General features: G+C 38.6%; 2 protein-coding genes across 3 annotated transcripts in view; one reads left to right on the top strand and one right to left on the bottom strand.

The window, feature by feature from the left end:
• The first annotated feature begins 2,269 nt into the window (after positions 1–2,269).
• Positions 2,270–12,248, top strand: stx4 (syntaxin 4). Its single transcript, XM_059325256.1, has 10 exons — positions 2,270–2,478; positions 2,805–2,909; positions 4,430–4,529; positions 5,798–5,872; positions 5,948–6,018; positions 6,103–6,211; positions 7,185–7,258; positions 8,428–8,565; positions 9,392–9,502; positions 11,074–12,248. The coding sequence occupies exons 1-10, from the start codon at positions 2,449–2,451 to the stop codon at positions 11,152–11,154; spliced, it is 894 nt and encodes a 297-aa protein (XP_059181239.1). The 5' UTR covers positions 2,270–2,448; the 3' UTR covers positions 11,155–12,248.
• A 2,160-nt stretch (positions 12,249–14,408) lies between these two features.
• Positions 14,409–26,467, bottom strand: part of srcap (Snf2-related CREBBP activator protein) — a 48,399-nt gene continuing 36,340 nt past the window's right edge. For both annotated transcript variants that reach the window (XM_059324050.1, XM_059324051.1), the window contains 8 exons: positions 25,950–26,152; positions 24,919–25,088; positions 23,881–24,077; positions 23,162–23,276; positions 22,062–22,187; positions 21,334–21,510; positions 21,165–21,248; positions 14,409–20,462 (listed from right to left, as the gene is read on the bottom strand). In XM_059324050.1, coding sequence (XP_059180033.1) covers positions 15,684–20,462; positions 21,165–21,248; positions 21,334–21,510; positions 22,062–22,187; positions 23,162–23,276; positions 23,881–24,077; positions 24,919–25,088; positions 25,950–26,152 — 5,851 coding nt within the window. In that variant the 3' untranslated portion in view covers positions 14,409–15,683. The remainder of the gene's footprint in view (positions 20,463–21,164; positions 21,249–21,333; positions 21,511–22,061; positions 22,188–23,161; positions 23,277–23,880; positions 24,078–24,918; positions 25,089–25,949; positions 26,153–26,467) is intronic.

Here is a 26,467-nt window from a genome sequence, read left to right as displayed (position 1 = left end):
TGATTATCTCTTTAAAAGAACAAGAAAATGAATGTGTACATCTCCGCATATATTTAAATATAGCTAATCATTGATGTTCATACTACTACATGCAACAACTTATTTAAGCTATTCAATCTCTTCTTATAATAATCATCTTATCTTATCTTATCTTATATCAAACAGTTGTGAAAAATTGATTAATAAATTAATAGATAAATTAAGATAAAGATAAATAGGAAAATATGAAATATTATTCATTTACGGTTTTATTTACAATTATATATATATATATATATATATATATATATATATATATATACCAAAATATATTTTTAAAAATATATATTTATTTATTCACTGTATATAAATTACTCTATTTATTTATGTATATTTTCTATATGTATGTATTTCTTTATTTCTATCACTTTTTTCTTCCTCTGTGAGGAGAAGAAAAACTCTGTAAAAGAACAAGAAAATAAAATTGGGAATATACAGAAGAAAAAATAAATCAAAAAGTAAGTTTTCTTTTAAAATGAACTAAAACATAAAAAAATATGAAATAATTTTAAGCATTTAGATTTATTTTCACATTCATTTGAAAATGTATTTCTATATTTTTTTAAACATAATTAGTTATAAATTGCATATAAATTACGCTTTTTGTTTCTGTATATTTTTATTTATTTATTTTTATCCCTTTTTCCTTAGTCTGTGAGTCATAATCATCATCTCTTCCATAAATATATATATATATATGTGAAAATCTAAAAAAATAAAAATAAAAAAAATAAATACAATAAAATAATCAATAAAAAATATAAATAAGGTGACCAATAATTAAATATAAAATAATATAATAATAATAATAATAATAATAATAATAATAATAATAATAATAATAATAATAATAATAACAATAATAATAATAATAAAACATTTATTTCAGCCTAAATGAATACATTTATCCATTATTATTTAATCATTTGAAACATACAATACTAACTAATAATTAATAATACGTTTATTTTGATAGTGGTTCTTGATTTAATGAATAAATGAAGGGCATCTAAGGTTAAAATATTTAATAGTCTAATTTTTTTGCTGTCTCAAACTCAACTCAATGTCTCTAAACTGTGACAGAGTTAGTTTGTGTGTTTGAAATGTCAGGACTGTCAGCCTCGCCAGACTCCACCAGCTCTATTTATAGCCCACAGAAAGGAAATGTCAGCAGACTTGAATATTCATGAGGCAACTGTTAATTATCAACAAAGGTTTTATTGCTCATGCAGGTGGGGTTTCATTGTCTCGTTCAGTCCTGATGACAGATTTTTAAACTACAGTAAAGCTTCGTCTTAATGAGCTGCAGCTTCACTGGATGAGATGTTTTCTGCAGCTGGACAGTTTGTACAGTCAAACAGCGACATCTAGCGGCTCAAGCAGTCCAAACATCTAGTGGCTGGTAGAGTCAAACAGAAACTCATGGAGCTCTCTTAGTTCTGTTTAACCTGCAGGAGGCGTGAATATCTGCAGGTTTTTACTTAAAATCATCACATCATTTCGAAAGGGAAACAAAACTGCAAGACAATGGGCAATGGATCTGATGTCCAAGAGCTATATGGAATAAACATTGAAAAAAAATGCCATGTTAAAAAAAAAAAATTAATAAACTGTAAAATATTGTTGAGTAAATATAAAGAAAAATAAATAAATACGAGAATAAATTAGTTAATAAAAAGTTTTTAAAAAAGAGGAAAATAGAAAATAACAAAAGTATTTTTTCTTAAACAATTGTGATAAGTTGAAGATAAAGATAAATTAAGATAAATAAGAGAATATTAGAATATTATAAATACAATTTATTTTCTATTTCTATACATACCAATTTATTCATTTTTGGAAATATATATTTATCTATTCATTGTTTATAAATTACTCTACTTACGTATGTATGTATGTATGTAGTATGCATGTATGTATGTGTGTATATATATAACAAGAAAATAAAATTGAAAATATATAGGAATAAATAAAATGAAAATAAAATGAAACTATAAATATATTAGAAAATATACGATAATAATTATAAGCATGTTTGAACAAATGCATGTGGTAAGATTTAATATGATAGTTTCACTTTTATTTTTACGATTTACAGACATTCATTTGACATGAATGTCTGTAAATCGTTGACCAAAGAAAAATAAAAGTGAAACTATCATATTAAATCTTACCACATCTGCCTGATGTAGTTCCGCTCTGCGGCCGCGGGTGGCGCTAAAGAGTCGACAGTCACTGTTTAGCTGTCCAGCAGAAGAAGATGGTCTGTCTGTAGTTTACATGTTGAATGACAGCAGATCAAAGTTTACACTTTATTAAAGTTTATTTCTCTGCTTGGGAACGACTCAACACTCTTCGGCGCGGAGTCGCAGCGTTTCTGACCCTTGACCGGCCGCTCCGCCCTGAAAAATGCGGGATCGAACGAAAGAATTAGGAAATGTGAGTTTTTCAAAGTAAACTAGCTAGCGTTAGCATTAGCCAGCTAGCCTGCTAACTTAGCCAAGTAACTTTAGAGAGCAGAGTAACGAGTTTGAGCTTCAGGGTTCCACAGGGACAACTACAGCGGGGGAACTCCCCAAGACCTGAGGTTATAATATTAATATGGGGCTGTTTGAGTGTCTGGATGTTAACTTTAGCGAAATGTTCCTTCTAGTTTCCGTTCAGCCCTTCTTGAGGCTCTGCAGGCCGGGCAGGGCGTCTCTCTGTTTCTATCCTGAAACATGGAATCAGCTGCTTTTTACCATTATTTATCTGTCCATCTGCAGAATGCAGAAGCTTCAGATGAAGACGATGAGGCCAAAGCCCTCATGATCAAACCGGGAACCTCTTCAGCCAAAGAGGAGAAGGAGAATGAAGCCTTCTTTAAAAAGGTAAACTTTCTGAGTTTATTTATATTAATTCAGCTGCAGGTGACAGATCAGCTGGGATTACTTCTTATTGTCTCTATTTTTATTTTATTTTTTTGCCACTGTTTTGCCACGATTTTTCTGTAACCCCACTTTTGTTTTATTTTATTTTTTTGTGTCTTGTTTTCATTCCCTGTTTTGTCTTGTTAAAATTATTGTACAGTGTCCCTGAGTGTTAGGAAGGCACTTATAAATTAAGTGTATTATTATTATTATTATTATTATTATTATTATTATTATTATTATTACAATCCATGTAACACTCTTGTTATTATGATTGTTTTAGTGAAATTGGTTTTTAAATGCAGTGCGTCTTGTTTGTTAACAATAATTTAATCTAATAATCCAGTTGTAATATTCTGCTTTTCTGTGGCATTAATACTGGATTCTTATATTTTAAATAATATTCTTATTAATGCTGTACTTTAATATACACTGTTTGCACTATTTTTACATACTTCTGACTTCTATTTTTCCATATGAAGAGCTTATTTATTTATTTATTTTTATGAAGAGTGCCATAAAAAACAATAAATCTGTGAAAGATTTAGGATATATATGTGAAAATAAAAAAATACCAAAAAATGAAATATTAAGACAATAATAAAATATAAAATAATAATAATAATAATAATAATAATAATAACAACAGTATATGAAGAGTTTTTCTTTTTTCAAAAAACAACAGTCCCCATTCTGACTTCCTAACATTTATTTGTTGGGTGAAGTCCAGGGAATATATAAATATCTTATAAATGAATGAAAAATTATTTCTCTTGTGCAATTAATTAAAAATCTGTCAAAATGGTTTTGGTTTATTAATTTAAAAATGGCATTTCCCCCACCTATTTTTTTTTTTTCAAATGACCTCTAAATGTATAACGTTAAGCATTGTAGTTTAATGTATATATGTGAGTAACTTCAGTAAAGTATGTGAGTCTGTTAAACTGAGAGTTGATCTCCTGTGTGAGGTGTTTTGTCAACATCTCTAATCTCAGTCTCCTTCAGCTGGACTGTTGTGAATAGAAATAAGTGTTTTTTAAAGTTTGTTAGTTTTCTTCGTCCTCTGTGACCGTAGACTGAATATCTTTCAGTTTGTGATCATTGGTTGGACATTAGAGACTTCACTTTGAGTTTATGAACATTTTTCACTGATATCTGACATTTTACAGACGTGATTCATTAATTAATCGAGATAATAATCTGCAGATTATCTACTGATTTAAAGGCATATTTCATGTTATGTGCTATTACAGAAGATAATGCACTTAAGCCTGAAACTAACAAATTATTATTTATTTATTAAATTGAGAAAAGCAGCATTTGAGAACCTGGAACCAGAGTGTATTTGGCAGTTTTTCTCGTTGGATGAGTTAAGTTATTAACTGTAATTTTCTGTTGATAAACTTATTGAATAATGAACTAAAGATGTAGCTGTTCACTGTGTTTCTGCCTGTAAACTACAAACTGTTTTTCTCTCTCAGGTGCAAGAGATCCACGAGGGTCTGCAGAACCTCAGGGCGACTGTTTCCAAACTCGAGAACCAACAGAAGAAGGTTCTCGGCGTGGCGCTGCCCGAGGAGAGTGAGTACAAATAATATATATATACATATAATCTCTAGTGTGTATATATTATCCATCAGTCACTCCAGAGGAAGTGCAGAACCCGGCTGATGAGGACTTGAAACTGGACAAAAAAACCCAAATGATTGAGAAGATTTTCCTGTTAATTGAACAATAATTAACTTGTGAAGCTGATTAATAAGGTTCACAAACTGACAAAATCTGCATCTTATTCTTATCTCGCAGTTAAAGTCTGTAAACTGTTTGTTTTACTGAATCTCTGACCGCTGAGTCTCACATCTGGCCTCATGCATCGATTTCTTCCTATTTTTCCTCATATTTCTGTTCTTACACAAAGCAGTGATAGGAAAATAAGAAAATCCTATGTAGATTCATGAAACTTGGCTGTTTGTTTTTGTTTTTATCACATCTGAACTTAAATTTGGATGCCCATGTCAGGAAGTTTCCAACTACTGTAAGGAAACCCCCAAATAACCCACAACAGCAGCGAAACGACGTCCTGAGTGCAAAACCACAAACCAACAACGAGCAGCTGATGTTTGACTGGAAACAGGAACTCAGACTGAAGGAAATACAGAGAAGGGAAAGAAAATGAAGCTTAAAGTCACCAACAAGAGGACAGTCAGATGGAGGATAATTTTACAAATGAATGACACAAATTACAAAAATTAGAAGAAATAATCCGTCATTATTAATATTTCACAGCACAAACGTGAGTCAGCTTTGAAAGCGTTCGGCTCTCTTTGATTTATCTTTTACCTAAAAACAAACAGGATGTTAGAAAGTGAGTGATGCTATAAAAGTTATTCACAATCCTGTTTGCTCATTTAAATATCTCCATATTTGTACATTATTTGTATGTTGACTTTTTCTATTTTTCATATTTTCTATTTATGCTGCTGTTTTTTTTTACTCAAAATATTTGTTTCCTCAATCTTATTTATATTTAGTACTTTGTTCTTTTGCACAGAATTATTATTATAATTTTGCTTTATTTTTATGGTAATTATTATTTTTTCCTATTTCATAGTTACTTGTTTTTAATTTAACATGTGAATTTTCAATATAGGTAGAGGCCTGCATAAGCCCTTTTGGGTTTCTTGCCTCTACCTTGCACCTTCCTTTTGTTGTTCTTTATCCTTTTCTTTTTTGTCTTATTATTGTGGAAAATAAAAAAAACTTGGAACTTCAGGATTACCACAATAAAATCCATGTATGTGAAACCTACTTAATAAATATTATTCTGATATTTTGTTGTCTGTGTTCAGGTATGAAGAAAGAGCTGCAGACTCTTCGAGACGAGATCAAAACGTTGGCGACTCAGATTCAGAAGAAGCTGAAGAGTGAGTTCTCCGTTAACAAGAGTTTATTTTTTTATTTTGTTTGCTCGACTTATGTTATTAATTCTGTTTCTGCAGGTATTGAGCCGAAGAAAGGAGAGGATGATGGGAAATACATCCCCATCAACACTCGGATGCAGCGAACGCAGGTTGGTTATCATCTGCAGCTGCATAAAGCTGAGCTTTTATTTTGTTAAGTGATTTAACGTGACAGAGTTTCCTGTTTCCTGCAGCACGGCGTTCTGTCCAAGGAGTTCGTGGAGCTGATGGGTCACTGTAACACCATCCAGGGTCAGTACCGAGACCGCAACGTGGAGCGGATCCAGAGGCAGCTCAAGATCAGTGAGTACCACCGGGCCGGGGCGCGTGGGCGCGTGGGCGCCCGCTCGCATCACTTCCTCTTCAGTTCGTCTCGTGACTGTCAGTCATCTCCGTCTTTCACTTTCTGCTGCAGCTTCACTTCAAACTTCCTGTTTCCAAGAAAATTGGGACATTATCCGAAAAAAAACTGTTTTAATTTACTTCTGCTTTTTTTTGACACAAAGATTTTTGGAATATTTAGTGTCAAACTGATTCTCTGAATTCTGAATTTGATGCATAATGACACATCCAGACTTTTTAATCACAATATTTGAAATTAATAAAGGCTTATAACACACTGTTATCTAATTAATATTATAACATCTCATTTTAAGACATTTTTTACTATTACGTTTATTATAAATATATTTGTATAATAATGTATATATTTATTATATTATACATATTTATTTAACATTTAACTCAATATTAAATAAATAAATATACCCATGAAATGAAAGAAAAAATGTAAATATGAATATATATATATATACATATATAAATCTTAAAAAACAATTTACATTATAACTTCTCATTTTAAGACATTTTACTATTACATTGGTTATAAATATATACATAATAATACAAATATATATAATTTAAAATACAAATATATGGAATGCCATTTAACTCAATATTGAAAAAATAAATATGCCCATGAAATAAATAAGAATATTAAATTAAAGAAATGTAAATATGAATATATAAAAAAAATCTGATAAGCACTTTTTTTTTTTTTTACTAATTTCCAGTATTTTATAGACAAAGTCAGATTAATTAGGATTATAAATATTAAACTTGTTAATTATAGTCTTTTTAATCTTAATGAGCTCAGTGACAACTCAGGAAAAAACACATTTTCAGGTTCTTTTGTTCAACAACAACAACAACAACAACAACAACAACAACAACAACAACAACAACAACACACTCTAACACTCTGGTCTCTCTGCAGCTGGGACCAACGTGGCGGACGAGGAGCTGGATAAGATGCTGGAGAGCGGACAGACGGACGTTTTTACACAAAACGTGAGTACGCTCCAATGTTTGAAACCAAAACAAATCACAACAGTCCCCTGCCAAGCTGTTTCCATCAACACAAACTGTTCCTATAGTGACTGTAAGTGTCTGAATCTGCTCTGTTGAGTCTCTAACCACTCAGACTGGACACCAGCTCTGGTAAGAAAAGAGAGAAGAGTGTGTGCAGTCTCTAGTGATCAGTGTTTAGTGTCTCAGTAGCTTGTTAGTGATTCAGTCCTGTAGCTTTAATGTGCAGTTAGAGGGAGACACTGCAGGTGAACAGGGTCATTTTATCTCACAGATTTCACCATGAAACTTCCACAGTTTATTTACTTATTATTTATTTATTTAAGTTTTCTGAAATGTTGTGTTTAGATATGCAAATGAGGCGTGAAGTCTTTAAATATGCATAAATCAGAACTTTGGATAAAGCAAATTTCAAATTTTATTTTGATGATATTTTAGAATGATTTTTCCTTTTATCATTTCACAAATCAAAGTCAACAACCATTTAAAAAATCAATTTCCACTTGTTTTTTGGAACAAAATGTTGTATGAATGACTACATAAAGTCAGGATAAAACTGTACGTGGAGCTGAAGTTGAGATTCATGAGAAAAAACTCATTTTGAGAAAACAGCCTTTATAGGTTTTATACTTTCATAATGGAAATTACTATTTGAAGACAAAATATTGAGTCTAATTCATATAGAAGATGTGAAACAGGAGAGTGGAGCTTTCTGACGACGAGAAATCTATAAAATATAGTCACAAACACCTAAAATATACACTTAAATGTTTGTTTTGGATATTTTATTTACTGTAATCAGAAAGATTGGCCACATGTTTACACCATCTACAGAAAATCACATCAGGTTTTTTATCGTTAACTCTGTCATTTTAATGTCGACAAGACTTTTATGAGGATGTTTTATTGTTGCTAACTAATAATTAATAAAGTTGCCAGTTAATAGTTGCTAGTTAATAATTGAGTGTGAGACGTGGAAGATTCCTTGAACATTGAACTTGAAAGAAAACATGTTCTGGAGTAAAGCAGCCCTCAGAGTTTCCGCCTGTAGTGTCTCACTTTAATCTGACCTCCCGCCTGCTGGAAGTTTATTCTCTTGTTAAATAAACGCAGCTAATAAAAATAAAAACCTTTCCTCCCGCCGCGTTCAGATCCTGAGTGACGCTCAGGCGACGAAGCAGGCGCTGAACGAGATCGAGTCGCGGCACGACGAGATCCTGAAGTTGGAGCGGAGCATCAGAGACCTGCACGACATGTTCCAGTACCTGGCCATGGAGGTGGAGGCTCAGGTGAGACCTCGGGGGGACGGAGACATTGTGTCCCAGTGTCAAGGATCCTCAAAGGGCTGAATTTGAAGGATTCTACGTCATCAACAGCTGAAGGACTGTCCCAGTGTTGAGGATCCTCCAGAGGACAGAGTCCTTCTTTTGCCCAAATTCCAAGGATGCATGTGTGTATCCTGTGTGCACCCCGACTACCCATAATGCTTTGCACACAGCGGTCTTTCGAGAGACTTAGAAATGGCAAGCGTAGAAACAGCAACGCCGACGGCGCAATATGCATTTAAATGTATAAGTATTTTCAGTTTACACTGAATGTTATCACATAACTTACAAAACTTGAGTCAAGCAAAAACATATGCATAAACAAATGGCAGAATATTTAGCTAAAGATAATAAACGTCATCTTGATACATTGCCGGTTAAGTTAATTAATGCCGTCTCAGTCGCTAAAGTTATTGTTAATTAATTTATATGCATCAGATGATGATGTACTATGTGCAAAGTATATTTAGCTATGCCATTCAGAAAATTATACATTTGTTTATTGTGTTTACAGAGACCGAAAGTCCGCTATAATCCTTTACTGTTATTTATAAATAACTTTTTTTAAACTGCAGCGCTGAATTTAAGCAGGACTTCCAATTACGCAATGATGCACACCTGCACACTGAAGGCTGCTCCATTTGAGCGGTATTACAGTGAAAGGAAGGACTCTGGCCTCGTCTCTGGAGGACCCGACTCTGAAGGAAGGATCCCACCAAGGAAGGATCCTTGACTTTGAGTCTCTGTGTTCTGTCTGATGGAGAGTCTGACTGTGTTTCTGCTCCTGCAGGGAGAGATGGTGAACCGCATCGAAGCCAACATCAACATGTCGACCAACTACGTGGAGAAAGCAAAAGAAAACACAAAGAAAGCCGTCACGTACCAGCAGAAAGCACGCAAGGTACAAAATTACATCTTTAACACTGCAGGGATACTGCATTTTTTATTTTAAATCATTAACTTTTATTTAGGTAAGGTTTTATTTGTTTATTTATTCATTTATTGCTTTTTGACACTGAGAAAAATAATAAAAAATAAAACAAACATTCCTTTAAGCATTTTTTTAAACATAATAGAGTTAAAAATAGGGTTAAAATCTGATTATATATTTGTATTTATTATTTATATATAATATGTTATTTTTGTTTTGTATGGATTGCTATAAAAGTCAATATTAAATAAAAAAAAATGTCCATTAAATAAATATGGCTCTCACATGAAATTTAATGAAGCAATAAATATTTAAAAATATAAATAAATGTAAATATGAATAAACAACATTTAAAAAGCTGGTAAATAAAAAGTGAAATAAACAGCAATTGAATTATCCTGTAAGAAAAAAAAAGTGGTTAATATTTGTAATACATTTTCTTTTTTTTAAAGGCTGGTAAATAAATGTGACATTCGAAAATACATTAAAAAAAAAGTAGTCCTTTCAATTTATTTTTACATATTAAAGTTGTAAATTAAAATGTTTTTTTCATTTATATTTTGAATTTTATTTACATGGATTTCTTGAGTTATGGAATGTTAACTCAATATTGATTTTTTAAAAATAACATCTGAAAAGCTGGTAAATAGACCAACAACAAAAAATAACAGCTATCAAGCAATTGAATAATCCGGGGAAAAAAGTATGGTTAATATTTGTAATACATTAATTTACCTTTTATAAAAATATAATAAAAAAGAAATGTGACATTTAGAAAATAAATAAAAGTCATTTTAATTCATTTTTTATATATAAAAGTTCAAAATTAACATGTTTTTTTCAAAATATACACAAAAGTTTTAGAACACACCAACTTTTCCAGAATTTAATTGAAAATTATGCAGTGTAATGTCTCAGTGTACTCTGAAATGAATGCACATTTGCAACATTTAAAATTCTTTATTCAGCATGATAGTGTTTTGAAAGTAAAAAAAAAGATTCAAAATCACATTTTATGTTGGACTAAAGGACTAAAAAAAGACACAAAATGACCAAAAAAAGACACAAAATGACAAAAAAAGACACCAAAAGACACAAAATGACCAAAAAAAGACACAAAATGACTTAAAAAGACATGAAAAGAATTCAAAAATAGACAAAATAGCCCAAGACTCCATAGAGGTAAATTGTTAGCCCACTTCTTGTTCCCTGAAAAAGGCCTACTTGTATAATTCTGAAATGTACATTATTTTTCAGTTTTGGTTAAGCTTACCTTTTTTTTTATTTACCTCTGGCAGTTCACCACTTACCTTTGTACCATTTCAAGCTGTTCATTTGACTTCAACTGCTTGGATTTCAATAAAAAACTGGAAAAACTGGGGTGTTCTAAAACTTTTGACCGGGAGTGTATATTTAAAGTTTTTCCATGGATTCCTCAGTGTTTCTGTCCTGCTCTGATCAGATGTTTAGTTGCTCCTGACTGATGTTTCTCATTTATATTTATTAATATAAACGCCTCTTTCTTGGTCTCTCTGCTGCAGAAGAAGGTGTGGATGGCGGTCTGTCTGGCCATCGTGCTGCTCATCCTCATCATCTCTCTGGTGAGCGCCTTCGGGACCTGAAGAGTCGACTCTGTAAAAACTTTCATGTAAATAATTTCAGCCCGCAGGATGAACAGGTGACCTGTCAGTCATTGTCCCTCTGCTTCAGTCTCATTACACGTTACTGCTCCTCCTCTAACCTCCGCCTGTCTCCTGTCCTCTAACGGGCCTTTTTTATTTTTATTTTAATGCTTTTTAACTCACAATCAACTACAATCTCTCTGCTGGTGCTGCTGTTCCCCGTCACAAACCCCAGGATGGTTTGTGAGCTGTTACATTAACGTCCCGCCCTCCTACAGTCCAAAAAAAATTGAAAAAAGAACAAAAGAGGAACTAAGTGGCCTTGAGGAAAGCACAACGCAGTATTGGAACTGATCTTACTGTACTCAGGAAACTGTGCGTTTTGAGGCGTAAATAACAGTTTTAATAGAGTAGAGATTTTTTTCTTTTATAGGCAAATAGACTAATATAATTGTACATATATAACCTGTATGGCTGGCTGACATCTTTATGATTTTTAAAACTTGAAAGTTTCAAACTGCCTACATGTAACAAGTGTAAATACAGATTTTTTGTTTTTTTGTGAGCCCCGACCTTTTTACTGAGCGCAGAATAAAAGGTTCTATTTGTGTTGCCAGTTTGTATTTATGGTTTCTTCTCTGTGACGTTAACATTAAGAAGGGACGAGTGGTTTTAGTCCTTTATTTTCCTTCACCTGTTTGTCACATCGTGATCGTGTTTTTTTTTAGTTTAATTCTGCAAAGAAATCCTTTAAAGAGACAAATGGTTCCTGCTGTGCTCCACAATGTGACGAATCTGTAAAGAAAAATAAAACCTGTTGGTTTAAAGAGCGGAGACTCTAATATTACGGCTGTTTGCATCACTCGTGTATTTTAATATAGATTTGTTTTTAAATAAAATACTGCCACGGTCTATTATTCTGTCTGTCTGGTGTCATTAACTGTTTATTTCTCACATATTTGGTTTGTACAAGGTGTTGAAAGTTGATTTATTTTTATTTTTTTTACCTGACTGAATTCTTGATTTTATCTACAAGAACTGAATGTAAATCAACATCTTGCATTGTTGAAATTAAACGATTCAGTCTGCACGTTTTTAGTCGACTTTCTTTAGCAAATATCAACTTTGTCTAATGTATCATGACACTTCACATCCCTAATAAACAGCTGATAGAATAAACTGTCAGTTTGCATTTACTGTGGGTATAAATTAATTCTGAAAGCTTCATTTTTTCCACATTCCTTTAGAGTCACAGTTCAGATTTAATTTAGGCTTCAAATTCTGGATTTGGTTTAAAGTTATTTGACTTTAGTCTAAAACTGCTTCATAAAACCAGACATTAGCTGTTATAAGTATTTTTTTAAGCATAAGTCTTTGTTATTGTGTTGGAGTTCAGACATCAGATGTTACAGTTGCAATTAAGTATTTTTTTTTTGCATTTTCACACCTTCAAAGTATTTATTTGCAGTAAGTAATAGTAAAGGAAACTATAAGTTTACAACTACAACCCTGTTTTTTTCAGGTTTTTAAGTAACTAATTGTGACATCACTCAGAACAGGATGCAATGTGATCATTTGAGGAAACTGCATGCAGGACAGCAGTGGAAACATGACGGGAATAGTTCATGTTGGAGTAAAGACATAAGCTGTTAGACGGTTGAAATAAAGTATATTTTTTTCACCTTCAAAGTATTTGTATTTCAACTTAATTTGTTTACAACTAGAACCCTGTTTTTCCAGGTTTTTAAGTGACTAATGGGACATCACACTGCAGCTGCAGAACAGGATGTAATTTAATAATTTGAGGACATTGTTTACATTCACTATAGTTTGTTTTTACCGCTGACTGCTCAGATTGTTGTATGTGTGACAACATAATGGAAAGGACCCGACAGGGAAATAAAAAACATTTCTCCTTTTTGCCTGACCCAGTCTTTTTGTTAGTCTCGATTAAGAATGTTAGAAGAAGAAAGAAAGAAAAGAAAGAAAGTATTTTTTTAAACTCACACTTGAGTACAGACATTAGCTGTTAGTCTGTAGAAATCTCTCTTTTTAAAAAAAACATATTTACACCTTTGAAGTCTTTTTTTAAAGGAAGTATTTAAATGTGTACTTTTTTGTTTACAACTAGAACTCTGCAGCTGCAGAACAGGCTGCAATCTAAACATTTGAGGAAATTGCGTACTGTGAAAGTTTTTCAATTAAAAGTGTTTGTTTTTCTCCAGACAGGCTCAGATTTTTATTATAAGTGTCTGATAACATTATGGAAAGAACTGCAGAGAAATGTAATGTTTCTCTGTACTTTTTGCTTCATCTGGGTTTTGCTAAGGAGAAGTTATTGTGTTGGAGCAGCTGTTAGACTGTTGAAATAAAGTATTTTTTTGCCATTTCACAACCTCAAAGTATTTGTTTACAGTAAGTAATTCAAAGGAAACTTCATTTGTTTTCAACTAGAACCCTGCTTTTCCAGGTTTTTAAGTGACTAAGAGACATCAAACTGCTGCTTCAAAACAGGCTGAAATTAATTAATTTGAGGCAATTAATCAATTGTTTACATCAACTTAAGTGTTTGTTTTTGTCACAGACAGGCTCAGATTTTTATAATAAGCATCTGGCAACATTATGTGAAGAACCCTGCAGAGAAATGAAACGTTTCTCCATGAATTTTGCTTCATCTGGTCTTCGCTCGAGGAGAAATCTTGCTCAGAAATCTTGTGGGAGCCGACTTGTTTGGGTGTAAGACAGTGGTGGAAATGCGAGAATAATTAAGCGTACAGATTATAGTAAGAGTAGCTCAAATATTTTCAATGTAATGCCTAAATATTTGTTGTATTTCGACATCGTGGGAGAGGCCACGTAAGATTTCAGAACAAGATTTCTCCTTGAGCGAGACAGAGGAACTTTCAGTGGACAAAAACTCAATTAAAATCAATTTCCAAAAGTTGCTCCCATTAGACACAAAAACCTGGAAAACAGGGTTAAAAAAAACCCAAAGTGCAACACGAACAAGGACCAAAGATCAAAGAAAACCTTTAACACAAAGAGAAAATGAAACTAATTTTTGGTCTTTTTATTCAACTGTAATTGTCTTAATTTTTCAAGTAAAACAATGTGGAATTACAAGGGATCAAAGGAATGCAACAAATGAAGAAGAAGAGACAAATCAAAGAAATAAGACCATCACCATAAACTACCCCCCCTCCCCCCAACCCCCCCTCTGAACATCTCCGACTCGTCCGAAAGGAAATCGACAATTTACAGTCATCTGGAACTGTACCAGTAATTTTATTCACATATTTTGTCCAAGTAGTTTTTTTTTTCTTTACATGAACGAAGCGATGAAGTGACGGTGACAGAGAAACAAAGTCTGGTGAAAAATAATAAAACATTAATTTGGTAGCTCTGATGCTCGGGGTGCTCTTCTGATGATCTCCGGGGTTTTTTTAAAAATTTGTTTGGCTTTTTTTTTTTTTTAAATAAGGAGAGAAGCTTGACACCCCTGCTTCAGCTGCTTCACAAGGCAATCTCAGGTTCAAACCCATTTGGCCAAAGAGGCACTCTTTAATTTCATTTACTTTCCATATAAATACATGACAGAGTGGACCGAGTGACTAGAAACTGCCTCTGGGAAGAAAAGAAAAGATTTTTGCAGCTCTGGGTTTGTGTTTGGGAGCGAAAAAGACCATTTTTAATACATTTTCCAAACTGCAGAGATACATCGTGAGGTACCGGGAACCAAAAAACTTGACTGAAGTTGATGTAAAAACTGAATAACTACACCACAATGAATGTACTGAGAGAAGAAGAAGCCCAGGGCCACAAGATCAGATGTGCAAAATGAGAAATGCAAGGCTGGATTTTTCTTTTTAAAAAAAATTATTAATCCAATGAACAGAAAAAACTTGACGTGACGAAAAAAAAAAAAAAAAGGAGGGGCCCAAGCAAAAAGACGAGCTCCAGCATAGTGCAGCGACGGTCACAGCGACTCTCTTCCTATAATACCCTGGAAGAAATCATAAAATATGCATAACTTATCCACTGACTACAGAGAAACAATAGTCAGAATAGACAGCTGATGAAACCAAACGCTCTAAAACCTCCAACTTACAATACAACTGGTCACTCGTAAGGTTTAATGTCACACAGATGACGTTTCATTACCGGCCCTGTAGGGGGCGCCGTGTCCTCCCAGTAACACATCAAATCTGAGTGTTCCAGTCTTAAATGATTACAGTACATAATGTGAACTAACAACTGCACCTGTTGTCCCCTTCAGTGGTCAATTTATCCACTGCCCCCCCCCCCCTCTCTCTGTCTCTTTTTTAATTTTTTACTCTCAGTCCGGCGTCCCTGAGCCTTCCCCCAGCTGACGGTGGCTGAGCTGGCGGGAGGACCAGCTCCAGTAAAGGGGGGCCGTGCAGCAGCAGGAGGTCTCTGAGGCTCGTGCAGTCTCACTCCGTCCCCCCGTCACAGAGCAGCAGCCTGTCGGAGGTCGCGACACGCTCTCGTTTTCCCTTTTGGCACTGCGATCATGTCTTGTTGTGTCGGTGCTGTCCGGAGGAGGAGCGGGTGCTGGCGGCAGGCGAGCGGGCCTGCACGGCGGCGAGTGCGGCCACACTGCGCAGCACCCTGTCCGGCGTGCCCTCCGCTGCCCCCGAGCCGCCGGGCGCCTCCTGCGGGAGCTTCTGGGAGCGGCTCTGGCTCCTCCGGCTGCTCTCCGAGCTGCGGTCCCGCTCGCTGCCGGAGGAGGCGGCGCGGGACTCGCGGCGCTCCGTGTTCTGCGAGCTGATGCTGCGGGTTCGCTGGCTGCTGTTGCTGCTGCTGCTGCGGCTCCGGCTGCTGCGCCCGCCACCGCCGCCGCCCCCCTCTCCCTCGCCGTCGCTGCTCATGCTGCTGCAGGCGCTGTGGCCCCGGGACGACGGCTGAGCCTCCGCCTCACCGCCTTCTTTCCCCCCGCTTCTCCTCTTCTCCTCCGCTTTAGTCCTCTTGTACTCCACCTCCAGGGGCGGGACCAGAGAGCCGGGGCACTGTCTGGTGGAGCGGGACGGAGGCCGGCTTGTCTGGTTGGGCGGCGAGGGTTTACTGCTGCCGCTGCTTTTATTATTAGTCACAGAGTTGCTCTGAGGGGAGGCGGGCACGCTTTTACTCTTAGACTTCTGGTTCTTGTCAGAAGTCGCGGCGGCTTTAGCCCCCGAGTCTCTCCTCATGTGCCCCGGGGTGTCCACCCTGCCTTTCATCGCTAGAAGCTTTGCCGCTGCGTTGAGCGCTGAGCATCTCTTCCCCAGAACCTCGGGCTCCGGCGGCGCGCTGTTGGTCTGAGCTTTACTCTCCGGTGGCGGCTGAGATCCTGCAGACTTCCTGGTGGTCCGGACAGACGACGTGTCGCTGCCGGACTCTCCTCCGGTGGAGGCGTTGGCGTTGTTTGAAGTGTGTCTGTCGGAGCTGCGTGCCGGTTTCTTCCCCTCCCGGCTGCTCCCCTTCTCCCTCTCCTGGTCCTGCAGCTTGTGTTTGGAGGAGCGGGTCAGCCGGCGCTCCTTCCTGCTCTCGCTGGTGTCAGAGTCCGAGGAGGAGGAGGATGACCGGGACCGTCGTCCCCGGGAGGCGGCGGAGGTGAGCTCCTCCTCGTCTCCTTCCTTGGCCCCGCCCTCCGTGTTTGTCTCCTCCTGTCCCGTTTCTGAAGTCACGTCCATGCGTCTCTTCTTGGCCGGGTGTCTGTTCTCGTACGTCCTCTTGTGGTGAGCATGGCGAGTGAGCGTGGACGTGGAGCAGCCGGAGGATGGCGAGGAGGAGCGGGTGGAGTCCTGGCTGCTCGATCGACTCAGAGGTCTTTTCTGGATGGGAGTTTTCTCGTCTTCAGGAGCTTTGTCCACCTCCTGCTGCTTGGTTTCTTCTCTCTGCGCTCCAGACTCTTTGGTCTCAGAGGAACTCTCCACCTTTCTCTTTTTAGCCTGATGCATGTCCTCCTTTTTCTCCTCCTCCTTCTCGCTCGTCTTGGCTCCAGCCTCTACATCCATGTCTGTCACCCTGTCTGGGTCACTTTCGGATGCTTTCTTCGTCTGATCTGCAGATTGCTTCTCAGCTGAAACAGGAGAAGGAGAAGATGTTTGTGGGCGTGGCGAGGTCTCTGTCTGGGCCGACGTGGGCACGTCAGAGCTCTGCACCTGCAGGGGAAAAGCTGCAGCTGTTTGCGTGGTGGACACAGAGGGGAATGCTGCTGCTGCTGACACTGAGGCTGCTGCAGTCGTGCATTCTTGGGGGGCAACTTTAACTGACTTTTCTGTGGGCGGTGCAGCTGCTGGAGCTGCTGCAGCACCTGTGGAAACTGCTACTGGAGGTGAGATCTTGACAGTCTGTTCTGCAGGTGCAGCAGGGGGGGTCGCTGTGTGTTCTTTAGAAGGGGATGCTGCTGCTACAGGAGGCGGCACTTGGACTTTCTCAGTCGGGGGTGATGGAGTCACTGTAACCGTCTTTGCAGAGGCAGCAGGAGTTACACTAGCAGGCGTTGCAGCTGCAAGAGGAGGAGTGCATCTAGGGGTTGGTGTTGCAGGAGGTTTTGTAGAGGAGGAGCCAACCACCGGAGCAGACGCTGGAGCTGCTGAAGGTGAGGCTGGTTTTGTCAGGACTTTGGTCGGTGTCACATTAGTCCGTGCATGAGAAGAAGAAGAAGAAGGTGGAGCTGTATTTGCAGCAGATGATGAGACTGTTTTTACTGATGCTGTTGCAGAAGGACCTGCAGAGGGGACTGGGCTCAGACTTGCTGAGTTCGATGGATTTGTTTGGACTGTTTTTACTGTTGTTGTTGTTGTCATAGTTGGAGCTGTAGAAGGGGAACATGTTGGGGGAGGTTTCGGTGAAGATGCAGCTGAAACCTTCTGGGTGGCAGCTAGAGGAGAGGTTACAGGTGCAGCAGTGGAGGTCACAGGAGCTGGAGGAGAGGCTAGAGGAGCTGGGGTGGGAGTTGCGGGAGCTAGGGAGGTTATGGGAGCGAGGGTTGAAGTTAGAGGAGCTGGAGCAGAGGTTGCAGCAGCTGTGGAGGGTACGGGAGCTGAGATTGAAGCTCGAGGAGCTGGGCTGGAGGTTATGGGAGCTGTGGAGGGTACGGGAGCTGAGATTGAAGCTTGAGGAGCTGGGCTGGAGGCTTTGGGAGGTGTTGAGGGTACAGGAGCTGAGATTGAAGCTAAAGGAGCTGGGCTGGAGGCTATGGGAGCTGTGGAGGGTATGGGAGCTGAGACTGAAGTTAGAGGAGCTGGGCTGGAGGCTATGGGAGGTGTGGAGGGTACAGCAGCTGGAGTAGAAATGGTAGATAAAAGTGTTGATGCTTCCTGCAAGTTCTTCACAGCAGAGGTTGTAGTTGTGACTGATCTCACTGTAGTGGTGACTGCTGGTGTAACACTGACTGTCTGTGATGCAGCTGTGGTGGTTATAGTGGTGGGGACTGGTGCAACAGATGATGGAGATGGAGTGGGAGCAGCCGGAGGGGGAGGTGTGGTGGCTTTGGCAGACTCTGGTCCAGTAGTTTTCACAGTTGTAGAAGGTTTTGGCTCTGCAGGAACTGTAGCAGAGGAAACCACGAGTGGAAATTTCACACTTTGAGGAGGTGATGTGATGGTGCTGGCAGGTGGAGGTGTGGTCACAGGGGTTGCAGAAAGTGTGGCAAAGGATGCAGAGGACAGCTGGGGAGGAGCTGGAGCTGAGCTGACAGACGGGGCTGCAGCAGAGGGTGCAGGAGCAGCGACTGAAGCTGCAGCAGGCGTGGAAGGAATATCTGCTGCTGGAGCTGGAGGTGGAGCAGTCGTAGTGTCTGTCTCCTCAGGTTTGGTGCTCTGGGAGTCCTGATTTGTAGTGACAGCAGCTGCAGGCGTCTCCGGGTTAGTCGGCTCTGAGCTAGCATCAGTTTTTGCTTCACCAGACGTGTTGCTGTTGGCCGGCTCGTTTTTAGAGTCCTGCTCCTCGCCAATGGTCTCTGGCGTGGTGGTGGAGTCTTTCCGAGGACGTCCCCTCTTACGTTTCGGGGACAGAGGCGGGTTCCCTTCTTCAGTAGGCGAGGTGGGCTGTGGCGAAGGTACCACCAAGGTGTTATCGCTCTCCGGTAGCCTCAGGGGAGTCTTCGGGGGCCGGCCCCGCTTTCTCTTCAGAGGTGCGCCAAGAGAGTTCTCCGGTGACGTGGCGTCTTTGTCTGTCTTCCTGGACTGGTTGGATCCTCGTCCTCGGCCCAGGAGCTGCTGCTGCTCCCCCAGCTGAGCCGCCATGCGAGACTCGGTTTCCAGCCGGCGCCGGACGGGGAGATTCCTCAGCACGGGCATGTCCGGAGACGCCAGATGTGGTGGCGAGTACGGCGGGTAGCTCCGGACCGGCGGCAGCTGTACTGGCGGGCTCGGGGTGGAGTCCTGGTCCTGGGGGGATTTGATGACTTTAGTTTTGCTGTCGGGGCTTGGGGACATGTTGTTGTCTTTGTTCGGTTCCTCCGTGAGCCCGGTTGTGTTCTCCTCCACCGTCGCCTCTTCTGAAGAAGCTCCGCCCCCCGTGCCGCTGCCTCGCCGCCGCCTCCTCCTCGGCTCTTTCTCCTCCACCACGGTCACCAGCCGCCCCGGCAGCTTCCGCAGGACTTTGGCGGACGGCGAGTCCTCCACCAGCCCCCGCAGGACCTCCCCGTCCGCTGACTGGCGCTTACGAGGCGACCTGGAGCTGGTGGAGGGCGGGGACATGTGGTCTTTGGAGTCCTCGTCCTTCACCTGGTGGTCTGGGCAGCCGGACTCCAGCAAGGACTCGGATACCTCGTTCTCGCCCTCCTGCTCGTCTCTGCAGGATCTGGAGGTCTCACACGGCGGTCTCCCTGCAGGAGGCGAGGCGGTCGGCGGGGAAGGCACTGGACTGGGGTGGCCCCGGTTCGGCAGAGTCCTGGTTTTCTGGTGATCTCTGGCAGGAGACGAAGCTTTTGTAGACCTGGAGGAGTCTTGGGTCCTGGTGGATGAGGAGGAGGTCTTGTGGTGGGACGAGGGGGGGGACACGGAGTCTTTGGCGGCCGCTCGTCCTCTCAGCCCACAGCGCGGTCTCTCAGGCACTTCTCGGGGGGCGGCGGGCTCCGGCTCGGTGTCGGGAGAGGCGCCGCGCAGCCGGCCGCTGGTCCTGGTCGAGGTCACCACCTTCTCCTTGTCTTTGGGTTTGCGGCCGCGGCGGGCCGGCTGGGCGGGCTCCACGGACGCCGGCGTTGACAGGAAGTCGTCGTCGTCTTCGTCGGAGGAGGCGTGCAGCTTCAGACCCTCCTCCTTCGCCTGGTCCAGACCCTTCCTCGCCGCCTCCACCTGCTCCTGGACACCCAGACAGAAAGATTTCAGTTTAAGATCACAAAACAGCAGCGTTTGGAATAACACCGTTTAAAATAACGGCCTCTGATGAAGCAGCAGAAATGGGCATGAAAAGTTTGCATTTTCAAGATATAAGGACTACTTCAAATTCATTGAGGTCAAAGGCAAGAAGAAGCAAAAACTTTGTCTACATCCATTGTAAGCAACTCAAATTTAATGATGCCTCTCACACCGACACGCACATATACAAAGCTAGTGGCCAAAAACACCGATACCTCCACCACAGATGATAGCTGTCTGTTCCACTCATTTCAACTGACTTGTGAAAACTGTCAAAAAATTCAAATCAAAATGTATTCAAATCCAAACATATTTTTGAGGGAAATTATCAAGCAAAACTGCCTAATAAATTGTTCTTACAGCTTCTCACGTGACGATTTGCTGCTTTCTTATTTTTAGTATCATTGTAAATGAATCATCTTTTGGTTTTGACCATAAAATATGAAAATAACCACAAACCATAGTATTTACTTCCAGACAACAGAATCATAAATGTGTTTGTTACTTTGTAAACTTTAGTATCTTTGTGTTGAGGAAAGTTATTAACATGAGTCTAAAGTTTAAGTAAAATCTATCGAATAAAACGTTTAGAAAGCTGGTCCAATGAGTGTGTTATCTAAATATAAAGTGAACAGTGTGTGTTACCTCTGCCTGCTTCAGCTCCTCCTTGCAGACGTCTTCCAGCGAAGCTTCCAGGAAGTTCATGGCGTATCGTTCGATGGGCGTGAGCTGCAGACGGACAGAGCAGACAGTCAGAGTTATATCCTCATTATTAAAGTTAATAATCCAGCTTCAGAGCTGCTCGCTGCTTCACCTGCTCCACCAGCGCGGCGATCTCCTGCTCGGCCTTGGACAGCTCCTCCACCTCCTCCTGCTCCGCCCCGTCGTCCAGCGGGATGTTCTCGTTGAACTCAGCCAGCTCCGCCACCTGCTCCGCTTTGGCCTGAGACGCAGCAACGATGTCCTCCTCATCCTCCGCCCGACACAGAGCCTGCAGGGATATTTATATATTAATACAGTAAGATTACACACACACACACACCCTGAAGAGACATTAACATGGTCAGAGATATATATATATATATTAAAAACTTCTTAACTTCTTCTTTTTTTATACAGTTATGGAAAAATAGATATTGTTTTCTTGAATTTCTTGTTTATTTTAATGCCTGGTACAACTAAAATATAAAGATAACAACAAAAATAGCTGATAAGAGTTTAAGAGCTGATATCTAGACATTTTCAATGGTTTTCTTGATGATGATTTTGATTATTATCAATCAAACCATGGAAAATAGATATCAGCTCTTAAATTAAGCTCTTATCAGGTATTTTTGTTGTTATGAATACATTTGTCTAAACAATTGTACCTTTAGTCTTACCAGGCATTAAAATTAACAAGAAAACAAGGTTCTAATAATTTTTTCCATGACTGTATATATATGATGGATCTACCTGTTCCAGGATGGTGGTGCTCTGGTTAATTAACAATAATAATAATAATAATAATAATTATAAGAAGAAGAATATATATGAACTGACCTGTTCCAGGATGGTGGTGCTCTGCTTGCTGACGTTCTCCTCCTCGTAGTTCTGCGCCACCGTCAGCTCCACGGCCGCCTCCCTCTTCTCTCCTTCGTTCATGTCGAAGAGCTCGCGGATCGTTTGCTGAGGAACAAAACAACTCGTTCAAGAGAGGAAGGAGACAAAGACGAGGAGGCTCTTCACCTCCTGATCTCCCAACATTAAACACACTCAGAAAGAGCAGTTACTCTTAAGAGGGCTTTATTTATTAGGAAACGTCTGAACGACTGAACACTTCAAACCGCAGAGAGCCGTCAGTTATCTGATGAGAGGGACGAGGGCAGGAAAACACTTCATTTATTTATTTATTAATGTCTCCAACATCAACACACCCACAGGTTCTTGTTGAATAAAGAAATGATTCATCGTCATGATTAACAGAAGGAGGAGAGATTAACATAGACAATATAAACACATTATTTATATTATTTTTTGACTTATTGTATTTAAGCATTTAATTATTTAATTTTATCAATTTTCTGACATTTCACATCCCTTCTTTAAATTGTATTTATCTTTGTCTTCTTTAACAGTTTTATCTAGTTTTAGTCTGGTCTTTTATTGCTTTTTATTATTTTCATCATATTTACTATTGTTTTATATTTTTAATAATATAATATGTAATTTTTTAAAACTATTTAACTGTTATTTTCTCACATTCTATCCCTCTCATTGATTTGATTTATCCTTGTCTTTTTATCAATTTGTTCTAGTTTTTAATCTTTTATTGGATTTTATTAAACTTTAAAATTAAATTTTATCTATTTTTTTCTTAACATTTTTCTCTTTATTTCAATTATTTTTGTCTTTTTATCGGTTTTCTTGTCTTGTCTTTTATTGAATAATATTAACATTTATTTACTATTTTTAATTTTCTTTAATAAAATGTTTATTATTATTTATCCATTTTGTGCATTGGTCTCTTGATTTAAAAAATGTTCTTCCTTTGTTCTGTCATCTGTGAAGCTTTTTGAGCTGCACTAACTGTGTGAAAGGTGCAAACACAATAGAGTTAAATTGATTGATACTGTTGTAAAATATCCACAGTGACCTCTGACCTGTTTGAAGAAGGCGGTGGTGAAGTTTCCTCCTTCGATGGCCATATCTCCCAGCATCCTCTTCTGGTTGGCTTTCTTTAAGATGTTCTCCTCCACCGTTCGCTCACTGATCAGCCTGAAGACAAACATTCAAACAACATTAATATGGTGTTAAAATCACATTTATTCTTCAAGGGGAACTGCAGCAACCTGACTGACAACTTCATCAAACACCATTTCCTCCTTCTGTTACTCTCATTCCTCATTCTTCTCCTTCACACACCATCGATCTAAAATCTTATCGTTTCCTCGTCTGCTATTTAACTATGCTGAAGACAAACATTTTTCACAGACATTTTGGACATAAAACTTAGAAAAGTGGTTAGCTTGAAAAAAACCTTGTTCATTTAAATCTATCTGTTGTGTGTCTAAGTGTTTAAAGGTGAAAAAAATAAAAGTTTAATATACAGTGAATTCGGGTAAAGTGGGGCACTTTTTGCAATTTTGACTTTGTTATATTTTTCTAAATTTAAAAATGTTTTATGTAATTTCAGTCACATGACACCCATGGTAGACCAATAGTAAAGGTTTTGATGACTATATTTACTTTAAGCAGGAAATAAACCAGCCAAACCTTAAGTGTCCCACATTACCCGAATCCACCCTACTGTATGTGACTTAAAGATGTTTTGACTCTTCCTCCTCTATAAAGCAGCTGTAGATATATTAAAGCCTGGTACCTGTATATGTGGACGTCTCTGGTCTGGCCGATGCGGTGGCAGCGGTCCTGAGCCTGAGCGTCCATCGTCGGGTTCCAGTCGCTGTCGTAGAAGACGACGGTGTCGGCGCCGGTCAGATTCACGCCCACGCCGCCGCTGCGAGTCGACAGGATGAAGCAGAAGATACGACGATCTGCGTTGAAGCGCTCCATCAGAGACTGAAGGAGAGAGAGCACGGGAACAGAGAAGAGTGAGCTACAGAGACAACACACCGACTTTGATTTAATTTATTTTTTCCTCCCTCCCAATTCTTTTTATTGATTTTATTACAGGGTTCGTACACTTTAGCAGTGGTCAAATTCAAGTATTTTTCAAGGACTTACAAGGTAAATTTTCAAGCTTTTCCAGTATCTTACACCTGTTGTAAATTGCATATTTTACACGAGTACTTACATACTAGAAGGGGGAGATTTCACTTAACCATACCAACAGCGATGGTATTACACTTTTAGGAGGAACGGTCTTCATTTCAGATAGGCTACTCATTATTTTTTACATTGACTATATCCATCTATAGACTATAGATAATCACATGTTCAGATTGCAAGAGAAATGCAAGAATTCAAGCATTTACAAGCACTTTTCTAAAATCCAAGCACTTTTTAAACCTTGAAAATACATTTAAATTCAAGCATTTTCAAGGATTTCAAGCACCCGTACCAACCCTGTTATTAAAAAAAGCATACAGATCTCAGAGTGTCTACAACATTAAACTGTATAATCACTTTAATATGTGAGAAAAATAAAATGTACAAGATACAAAATACATAATAAGAAAAATAATAATGCTTATAATAATGATTAAAAAAATAATAATAAATAAATAAATATATATATATATATATATATATATATATATAAAATATGTAAATACAATAAAAGTATATAATAAAATACAAATTAAAAAGGAAATAATACATAAAATAAATAAATAAATAAGGAAAATAGAATAAATAATCGTATATAAATGAATTTAATGTGAGGGTTGCGGTTGCTCACCTGTCTCTGCTCCACCCTGGTGCTGCCGTCCAGGCGGAGGTAGATGTGTCCGTGGTAGTTGAGGAACTGCTCCAACACGTCCAACATTCGAGTCATCTGAGTGAAGATCAGAACTCTGTGGCCTCCCGTCTTCAGCTTCCTCAGCAACGTGTGCAGAGTCTGCAGCTTACCTGCACATAGAAACAACACAACTTCATTATTTATTTAGGTACATAAACAGAGAATAATCATTTTTCTCTCTTTTCTTTCTTTTTTTAAGACACAATCACATAAACGGAACATAAAAAGCTTTTCAGACTTACGAATAACAGGAGAATTCAGATATAAAACAGCATGTCATGACAGTCAGAAAAATTAAATCAAATACCAAAAGATAAACACAAAAGATAAACACAAAAGATAAACACAAAAGATAAACACAAAGTACAAACACGTGCACAAACAAATGTTTCTTTTTATGATAAACTGTGTAGTATTAGCTTCTTTTTTTCAAAGAAAACACACTTTTCAGTCAGGAGAACTGTCTTTATCTGATTGATTTTTATGTGAAATTGCAGATTTTATAAGACTAATTATTTTCTTAAAAAAAAAAAATGGAGCTACAGGTGAAAGTAGATCTGCTTTTCTGTACTTTTTCATCACAAATATGAAGTCATATTATTTTCTGTATGTTAATTCATTGTTCTTTATAATATTGTGAAATTTTAACATTTAGGTGGAAGCTTTAAATATACTTTAAAGTATAAGGTTTTTAGTTTAGTCTTTAAAATTATGTATTTTGTTATATTTTTTATTTTAAATCCATATATAAAAAAATAAATAAATTAAAAAATAAAATAAATAAATAAAACAATTAATTTTGCTCCCTTAAACACCAGAGCGGACCAGAAGAAAAAATACATTTAACAAGGAAATTTTATGACCTGCAGATAAATAATAAGTAGATAATTGTCTTCTGTCATATTAAGATGGAACAAACTCCCAGCAGCGATATTTTATACTGTATTATTTTTCCCATCCTGCCTCCTTACCGCAGTCGTACTGGATGAGCCTGAGGTCGGGGAACTGCGTCCTCATGTTGCACTGGATCCGGTGCAGACTGCGAGTGAGCGGAGTGACTTGAGAGGAGAGTAAGGAGGAGAAGACTGTCTGGTGGTGGCTCAGAGACGGAGGAGGGTGGCAGCAGTGCATGGAGATCTGAGGAGCCTCCACCGGCGGGATCGCAAACGTAAACCTGGAAACAGACACAATAAATAACAGTTAGAGATAAAAACTCTTCTATCATCAGAGAATAAACCCAGAGTCACCGTTATTTTCATAAAGTGAGATATGCTAAAACAAAGGCTGCATAAACTTAAAACCTACAAATTCAGCCAACACAAAACATATTTGAATTGGAAAGCTTTAGAGACATTTATTTATTTATATTAATTTTTGAGTTATCTTACTGAATTTGTTAAACTTTACGAAACTTAATTTTATCTGTTATTTTTAATTTCTGTTCTTTTTAATTGTATTTCTTTATCAGTTTTAACTCAAATATTTTATT

Source organism: Centropristis striata, chromosome 21 (genome assembly GCF_030273125.1).
Source record: "Centropristis striata isolate RG_2023a ecotype Rhode Island chromosome 21, C.striata_1.0, whole genome shotgun sequence".
Classification (NCBI taxonomy): Eukaryota; Metazoa; Chordata; class Actinopteri; order Perciformes; family Serranidae; genus Centropristis; species Centropristis striata.
The sequence above is the reverse complement of the archived record's forward strand: the minus strand, read 5'-3'. Positions and strand labels throughout refer to the sequence as shown.